Genomic DNA, 8,642 nt, shown 5'->3' with positions numbered 1-8,642 from the left:
TTGTTTTATTCCGCCATTCAGTAATTATACCCTAAAAAAGATAACTATATTATTACAGTCAACAGGGGAGAAATATATTGACTATTGTAATGGTATTTGGTTTCATTTACTTAAACACATCATATCCTTTGCTACGAAACTCACCAGAATTACAGATGTACAGGTTATTTCCAAGAAACAATTTCTTGAGGTTTATGACATCACAAAGTCTAGCTGCCTGAACGCATGTCTTGAGATTGTTTTTAGTTTTGTTACTCTGCAGTTTCAAAGAGTTAAAGCACTGACTGCTTACTTCATTCTTAACTCCATTATCTAGTTTCACACTTCAGACAACGTAAAAGACCAGAACACAGTTTACTTCTTACAAACTATACATTTATTTATTTTATAAAACACATATCATGAGAAGCTCATGTAGCACATAGCTGTTGTCAAGCAGTTGCTGAGAAAGTTATTTCTTTCCTCTCAAATAAATCTCAATGATAAATACAAATACAGGTTCAGCAGCAACATTTTTCAAAGTAACACCATAAAAATACATTTTCGTTTTTATTGAAAGCCAAAGCTGAACAAAACAGCATAAAGTCTACAGTGACATTTAGAGGAATAGCTCCAGATGCGTAATATTTCAACATACTTAATGTGTAAAAATGATCGTTTTTTTATTTTGTGCTAAAAGAATGTTAACGGCTGTGAATATATTCTTAATGTCACTGAAATAGCTAGAAAATCCCTGTTAAAGCAAATATCACAAATGTTTAAAAACTCTGATACGTGTGTGCTCTTATGTCATTATGAATAATAGGAATAGTGTGGAGGTAACCTGACTGCGGGCGTATGCTCCATACGGCAAAGACTTGTATACGATTTCCTTTCAGGGAAATCAAGCTCCATAACTCAGAGGAGAATAGAGAGTCTTTCCCAACACTTTCATATGCTTTAAACCTGAGGAAAGCGCTATTACATCTTAGGTGATCCTGTGTCGTTAAGGACTGTGAGTAAGGGCTTCATTCACAGTCAACAAAGACCAAAGAGTCGAAACAGACACATTTATCACCGTGATTGAGAAAAGAAAAACAGTTAGAGTGGAGTCAAATCACCTTAAAGTTATCGTCTTCAAAATGCATTCAGCAAATACACAAAGTCTGACCCAACCTTCATTTAATTTCCAGTCATTAACAAGTTTAGTAAGATCATCTACTTCCATAAGGATGAAAATCAAAGAAATACATTGAAAATGCAGAAGTTCCCTGGAGTTCGGAATTAAAAGAACAAAGCTAGCCTTGTAATTGGGAATCCAACATCCATGCAGAGCACCAAAATATGTCCCTAACAAATAAACCTCACCTAAAACTTTCATCTTGGAGAAAGACAGGGGGATACAACCAAGCCCTGCTCTCACATTCAGTCTGAAAGGGAACAGCCAAAAAAATTTAAAAAGGAAGCTTTGCAAATGAAACAAAGAAGCTGCTGGTGTTTTCAGAACAATAGACTGGCCACCCCAGAGAAGGATAAAATGCAACCAGCTAGGAAATGTGAAGGGTGGTATCTGATTACGGCACAGCTCTGTGGCGTACATTATATAGCAGAGTTTGAACGTGGCAGTAAAACTAACTCTTAACAGGTGCTCGCTCATCTGTGCGCATACCGTACAACACCTTCTGAAAAATTATACCAACAAAATATAATACAGTCTAGTAGCAGTGTACATATAAAAATAGTTACACACACATCTCCCTCAAATGTTCAAAAGTTTTCATGAACAATGTGTACATTACTGCATACTAATGTGTCACCAACTGTGAGAAGAGGACCTAAAAATCTGATTATGTTGATGGTTTTAGGGAGAATAAAATATATAATGATAATAAATCAAGAAATTACATATTCTCATAAAATCTCTAAATCACTCCCTCGAAAGAAATTCCATGCCTGGCATTGGTTTGACACTTTTACAAACTGTAACAAACTTGCGCTAATGAAGTTCTCAGATTTGCTGTCATCCTTCACATAGCTAGAGTATATATAGCTAATGAATAGCAAGTGAATAGTTAATGTAAAGCTAATGCATAGCTCCTGAACAGCTAACATTCTTTGTGGAAAATGTGGATGACTTTGAGAGCTCATTATGTCCCTGTTTGCCCTGCTAAAGAGGGCAGTTCCAGTCTTCATTTTCTGTTACGAAGACACAGCTTATTGAACATTTCATTCCTCCGTTCTTCGACTCAAGGTTGGGAGAGACGTTTTCGTTTGAGTTTCTGGAGCATCCCTTCCTCCTTTGGAAACAGGTAAAGGCTTTTTATCTCCCCTCGACACATCTTAGCATCAGTTCAACAAGCCCATGCAACATTCCCTAGGCTCTGAAGCAAAACATATGTCTTCTCCACAGTTCCATTCACAAAAAAGAATATTGTAATCCACACTTGTCCCAGAACAGACAGGTAAAAATGCAGCATCCATCATTTGGTCCAAAATTCATTTGAATAAGAAGAAAAATACTGAAGGTGATCGTTCATAAGTCTTATCTTACATAAAAAAGGCATCTTTCAAAAATTTGGCATTGTATGAAATCCGTAATATATACTTTATTAATATTTACAGAGACCTTGTGTTGTGTTAGTCATCACTGCAAAAGAACAACACACAGATTAAAGACGTGCATACAGAATCAATCAAGAATAAAAATACAGTGATCAAATGGATTAACAAAAACCACAAATCATTCAAAACAGCCCATGCTCCTTTTCATTCCTTTAGATTCAGTGCTGTGCAAAAGCCAGAGAATCCAGTCCATTTTATGGCAAATACCATGTCTTATTATAAAATGATTATTATACTTAATATAAATATTATATATAATCTCCCTCAAATGTTTCATTATATTTATAAAAAAAAAAACACTGGAAATGACATAAATATAGGGTGGTCTCTGACTTTTGCACAGTAATATGTAATTTGGGCAACATCTTGTTTTTAAAAGCTGACAAAGTGAAAGTAAAAGGTTTACTTAGCGTTTACCTTGTGCCAACAGCCTGCTACGGGAAGCCCATCTGAACCCTGGTGATAAAAGATATAAACATTAGAAGGGGGTTACATCTCTCTACAGCTGTAGGGAGTTTATTCTCGTTCTCATAAAACAACACCACAAACCCGTGCAGGACGTTCAATATTAAAATAAAATGAAGGATATCAAAATGTTACTATATTGTTTTGTCTTTGTTTCATTGTTCTATAGCAATTTTTTTAAATTCACACAATCATAGGCTCAGAAATGTAAGAAGGAGGAAAAGAAAAGGAAAGAAGTGCAATCTCATATGGCATGAGGATGTGGGCTAATTTTGGTAAAGATTTGTCACCTCCGACCCCGTCGATATGATCTGATGATATGATGTCCATACGGGCAAACTGAACCAAAAGTGTCCCAGATATTAAAGTGCTACAAATGCCACAAAACAGATCTGGCCCATTTCTGGCAAAGGTTTGACTGTGGAGGCTTTGTCAAACAGGATGTGTGTAGAAAGTGACTTCTAGCGACATGTGGCCCAGGCCCAGCTGTTCTTTTCATTTGTGTGTCCCTCATGTGGCAAGCAGCAGTGATCTGCCAAAGTGCTGTTAATCAGTGTGACAAGTGGGGAATGAAAATGAGGGGTGTGTGCCAGATTAACATGCTATTTGTGATAACTAATAATCGCAATGGACAATGGCTAAAAATAGTGCCATGATGCAGGATGTGTACAGTATCATCATATTTTGGCACAATGCACCAGTGCTACTTTTAAAAATCTACTTTTAAAAAAAACATCATCAGGAATAACATGAAACATGCAATTCGCTTATTTATGGAATAATTTAATAGAGTAGATTTTGACTGCATACAAGCTACCTTACATTTTTATAAAATCTTGGGCTTTAGATACATTTTGATTGTAGTAGCATTAGTAGAGTCATGCACTAAAAGGAGTGAAGGAACAATTGTACACTAATATACTGTTTCACCAAGACACTCACAGAAACACTCCTCAGTCCCAAATATTAATCAAGATGCTCACTGCACGCGGGGGTGGGAGAAAAACTGATTGGTTTGTGGCCTCATTTGCAAACCATATCCCCTTGTGATATCAGTTTTTAAAAGGCCAATACTCTTAATTTAGAATCCATATATTGTGAATCATATCTCCATGCTGAGATCAAGGGGCTACAGAGATAAAGCAGGGAGGAGAACAATACCAGTGGGCAGGGAGCATCAGGCCCAGTCTGCCCCCTCTCCCCTGACTGACCCTTACATCCAGTAGAACCCTGTACATACAGAATAGCACTCTCTCACTATCAGCATCACAGCTTAGCAACACATATCCTCACTCACCCACACACACACACAGTAAAGAGCAGAATTCACAGGATAAAGAAGCAAAGAACAGCAGGAAGAAACGTAAAGAAGAGAAGAATTCAGGTCACACTTTACTGTAGAGTATTAATTATAAGCTTTATGTTGGTCATGGACGATTTACAGTATTTAACCTTAAGGACACTGTCCTAAATAATATGTGACCAAAATATGTAGATTTATATAATAATATAGTCTCTGTATTAAATAATATGAACAGAAGGTATGTCCACTAAAAGAGTGAGAGGAAAATGAACCAAATATAATCTGACTGGTCAAACCATCTTTTTAAACTATTAGTTTTTCAGTACGCACCACAGGACATGGCTGGTCTAGTCCCGGAGGACCCTGCTCTCCCTTCTGCCCTTTCAGCCCTCTCTTCCCCACAGAGCCACGTTCACCCTGCAACAGCCGAAAGTCACGGTCTCATCAGACTCTTTTAAAACTGGTTAAGCAAATATTTTTTTTATTGTTATGATTATGCAAGTGCCATCACACAGACAGACATGACCCTATTCCATTTGTAGAACAGCACAGTGGCTCTGTACCTTTTCCCCTTTCTCTCCCATGTCTCCTTTGTCTCCTTGAAGGCCTGGAAACCCCTGTAAAATTGGACACATTAATGAGTAAGACACAGTAAGAGATTTCCAGAGTTGATCAATTGTTGTTAAATACTTACATCTAATCCAGGCTCTCCTTGCTTTCCCTAAGAAAAAAACAGACATTTCCTATAACAACTATATACAGTGTTTCAGTGGTATAAGGTATTCTCAGTACTCACTAGAGGTGATTTAAAGTGAGCAGGAGGGTGTGTGTAAGTTATATGCAAATACTACAGCATTTCAAATAAGGGACATGGGCATCCGTGGATTCAAAGTATCTAAGAAATGATTTCCCATGGATACAGAGGGATGACTGTATATAATAATAAGACATTTTAGAAGTATAGGACATTCTGAATGAACACTGATGTGTCTAGTCTCAGTTCCATTCGTGTCTCTCAATGAAATGTAGGCATGCAGCGTAGCTTGTGTAGTCTGTACATCACCATATCCAAAATGTGTTTAGTTAATGGTAACACTTACCTTTTCACCCTTGGAGCCTGGAAGGCCGACCAATCCTGCTGGACCTGGAGGTCCCTGAATCCCAGGGGTACCCTACAAAATCAGTAAAAGTTGGTTAGTTGACAGTTGGACAACATTCATTTAAAATAAGAGGCTGTGTTCTCACCTGGATTCCTGGAGCACCACTGTCACCTTTCTCTCCTTTGATACTCTCTCCTGGATCACCCTGCAAGAATTAGAGCTTATAATAACTGCAGGCAGTACTGATGAAGACAGCTCAGGTGAAGTACAGATCTGTCCTTAAGGAACATTACTCTAGGACACTTACTTTTTGACCAGGTATGCCGTGATGACCCTAAAAACACAGATATTTTTAATAAGAGAGGTCTAGGTTTGGGCTTAATTTTGATCAGAGAAACAGGACTAACATAAGACAACTGACCATAAATCCTGGTGGTCCCCTGGGGCCTGGAGGTCCTGGTGGTCCTGGCTGAGAAATCATTTGAACCTGGAGGCAAATGAAATAAAAATGACAGAGATTCCCATCATGTATTGATATGAAATGAACATCTCAGTATAAATATGTTGTATACAAATGTTCTCAGCCACAGATATAGTTCTTTACTGACCAGATTGTCTTCTAGCCAACTGTCTCCTTTCTCTCCTTTCTGTCCGTCCATTCCCTTCAATCATAACAAGAATGTGATAAACAAAATCAACATTAATATAAAAAAAAAACAGGCAATACTCTGGTGGGCAGATGATGGGGAGTAAGTTGGATTTACATACAGCTGGTCCAGAAAGCCCCATTTCTCCTTTCTCTCCTCTCTCCCCAGGTGTGCCCGTGTCTCCCACTTCTCCTTTCTCACCCTAATTCATAACCAACAAAAAAGACTGATGGTCATGTCATTTGGGGTTACTATTTTCTCACATGTTAAACATGAGCTCGCTTTGTTCTGCAAATGTTCGCCCAAAGTCTTTTTGCACTTTCAGCAAAAGCCCTGAAAGTTCTGAATATTTCTGAATATTAATACACAGATATAGAGCAAGAAATTTCAAGCCCTAAACTCTGACTGAGCCGCACTTAATGAATTTTAAAGCTTGGACTATATCAAGGGCAGGTGCACAAAAACAAAAGAAAAATCACCTTCTTGCCATCAAGTCCAGCCGGCCCAGGAAGGCCCAGTTCTCCCTGTGTTAAAAAGTTAATACATGTCATCATACAGTAAATGAACATTATAAAACATATTGATCACAAATGAAATTGTTGCTTATTTTAAAGCGCACCTTGGTACCATCCTTTCCAGGTGGTCCTGGAGGTCCAGGGGGCCCAGGAGGACCCTATTAAAAAAAAACAATACAAGGCAGTTTTATATTTTATATTCAATAACAATTAACAATGGTAACGCAAATGGAAATAGACTGACTGACAAAAATGTTAGTTTATTCATAAAGCATATGTATCTCTGTATCCTTTGGCAAGACTCCTAACTCTGCATTAGCTTGCTTTTGTAACATGATTAAAATTGTGAGTTGATCTGGATAAAACACAGAATTTTACAGTAACAAGGTACAAAATCTACTACATTTCACAGTAAAATAACCTACTTTTTCTGCTCTACTTTCTGCAGGACACCGTGAAACAGAAGCTAGACATTCTATAATATTCCAAAGAATATGATGCACTTTCATGGAAAATTCAAACCACAGAGCACCATTCACTAAACTCCTTCCCTAATTATCCAATGCCCAGTCATAGCTCAGTAACTGCAATTAGATTATGTCATAACATTGTGGACTAGACTTTAATCAGCACAAGGCTACAATTTGCTAAATGGTTAGTGGTCAAGGTAATTAACGTACGACTATAATTCTATAGACATTGATTGGAAATTTCTAGCAAAATCAATCAGGTTTCCCAGCATGCTTCACTCACACTGCATCAGTGCAAGACTGCATGCACATACTATTCTCAAATTAGAGGCTAAAGATTTTTTATTTAATCACCTTGAGTAAGTGTTGTCAGATTTAATTCACACATACACACACACACCCTCCAAAGGAATCATTTCTTGTTATTAAATGAATGAACATGACATTACTATACACCCATGCTTTTGTTTTTTTACCGAGACACTGATGGTGTGTATTGCCTGCCAGAGAAAAGTAACGCATTTGGAATGTATTTTACAATACGTTTTTATTTAATATTAAATTCTAAATCATTACATTTATTGTAATTCTTAATAAATCACATTTTTAGACTTTAAATCCCTCTCTTACTTGAAAAGCGTCAAGAAGTTTGTCACTGAAAGCCATGGCATCACTGGACCCTGAGGCTCCTTTTTCTCCAGGGGAGCCCTGTTATGACACATTTAGAACTGTTACTGTGTGTGAACTGATATATCAAAATCACAAATACCACATGAAAAGTTTCGTTTCAGTATTTCAAGTACATGAAACGTAATGAATAAAATGTTTTAGAAACAAAATCAGCATGTTGCTACCCTATTAAACTTGTTTCTTTCAGTAAATGTGTACTTTTATTAGCTGCCAAACAGACCCCAGATCTAGCTTGTAACACACTCACTACTCACTCACATTTAGGAATTGCACAATGTGTCCCTGTTTTCTATAATATGGGCTCATTAGACATAATTGAATCACTTACCATTTCTCCCTTGGGTCCTTCTTCTCCTGTATCTCCTTTGTCTCCCTTCACAAACAGAAAAGAACCCAATCCATGATACAGTCAAACACTTACATTAAGGTCTGTTTCCCAACACCCGAATAAAACAATATCACGTGTGAATCTACAGCATTCAGACATGAGCATATCAACATCCATTACCTTCAGACCTGGAAGGCCGTCCATTCCCCGGTCACCTTTAAATCCTGGTTCTCCCTGTTCTCCCTGGAAAACATAGAGCTGTTTCTTAACACTTTTTTACTGAAGGCAGTGAAGGAGAGGATCTGGAAGACTAAGCTTGGGCTTTCTGTGAGAGAATTCCCCATGCATCAGTTAGAGAACATGAGGTTTAGTACGCCCAGCTCCACAATTATTGGGCTCCTGGTAAAAATTATGCAAATCATTAAAGTCATGAAAATCTTACACCTAAAATATAATGAAAAAATATATACTTAAGTCAAATTCATTCAAAGAAGATAAAAAACACAAAAACAAGTACACGCAC

At 37.5% G+C, this 8,642-nt stretch overlaps 1 protein-coding gene across 1 annotated transcript in view; it reads right to left on the bottom strand.

Moving 5' to 3' along the window:
* Positions 1 to 414: 414 nt before the first annotated feature.
* Positions 415 to 8,642, bottom strand: part of col23a1a (collagen type XXIII alpha 1 chain a) — a 108,526-nt gene continuing 100,298 nt past the window's right edge. The window contains exons 15-30 of the mRNA XM_066649183.1: positions 8,300 to 8,362; positions 8,120 to 8,164; positions 7,732 to 7,809; positions 6,736 to 6,789; positions 6,596 to 6,640; positions 6,238 to 6,318; positions 6,078 to 6,131; positions 5,891 to 5,956; positions 5,777 to 5,803; positions 5,615 to 5,674; positions 5,470 to 5,541; positions 5,064 to 5,090; positions 4,933 to 4,986; positions 4,700 to 4,786; positions 3,019 to 3,057; positions 415 to 2,626 (exon numbers count right to left, since the gene is read on the bottom strand). Coding sequence (XP_066505280.1) covers positions 2,624 to 2,626; positions 3,019 to 3,057; positions 4,700 to 4,786; positions 4,933 to 4,986; positions 5,064 to 5,090; positions 5,470 to 5,541; positions 5,615 to 5,674; positions 5,777 to 5,803; positions 5,891 to 5,956; positions 6,078 to 6,131; positions 6,238 to 6,318; positions 6,596 to 6,640; positions 6,736 to 6,789; positions 7,732 to 7,809; positions 8,120 to 8,164; positions 8,300 to 8,362 — 855 coding nt within the window. The 3' untranslated portion in view covers positions 415 to 2,623. The remainder of the gene's footprint in view (positions 2,627 to 3,018; positions 3,058 to 4,699; positions 4,787 to 4,932; positions 4,987 to 5,063; positions 5,091 to 5,469; positions 5,542 to 5,614; positions 5,675 to 5,776; positions 5,804 to 5,890; positions 5,957 to 6,077; positions 6,132 to 6,237; positions 6,319 to 6,595; positions 6,641 to 6,735; positions 6,790 to 7,731; positions 7,810 to 8,119; positions 8,165 to 8,299; positions 8,363 to 8,642) is intronic.

Source organism: Hoplias malabaricus, chromosome 17, assembly GCF_029633855.1.
Source record: "Hoplias malabaricus isolate fHopMal1 chromosome 17, fHopMal1.hap1, whole genome shotgun sequence".
Lineage (NCBI taxonomy): Eukaryota > Metazoa > Chordata > Actinopteri > Characiformes > Erythrinidae > Hoplias > Hoplias malabaricus.
This window is presented reverse-complemented; position numbering and strand designations above follow the sequence as displayed.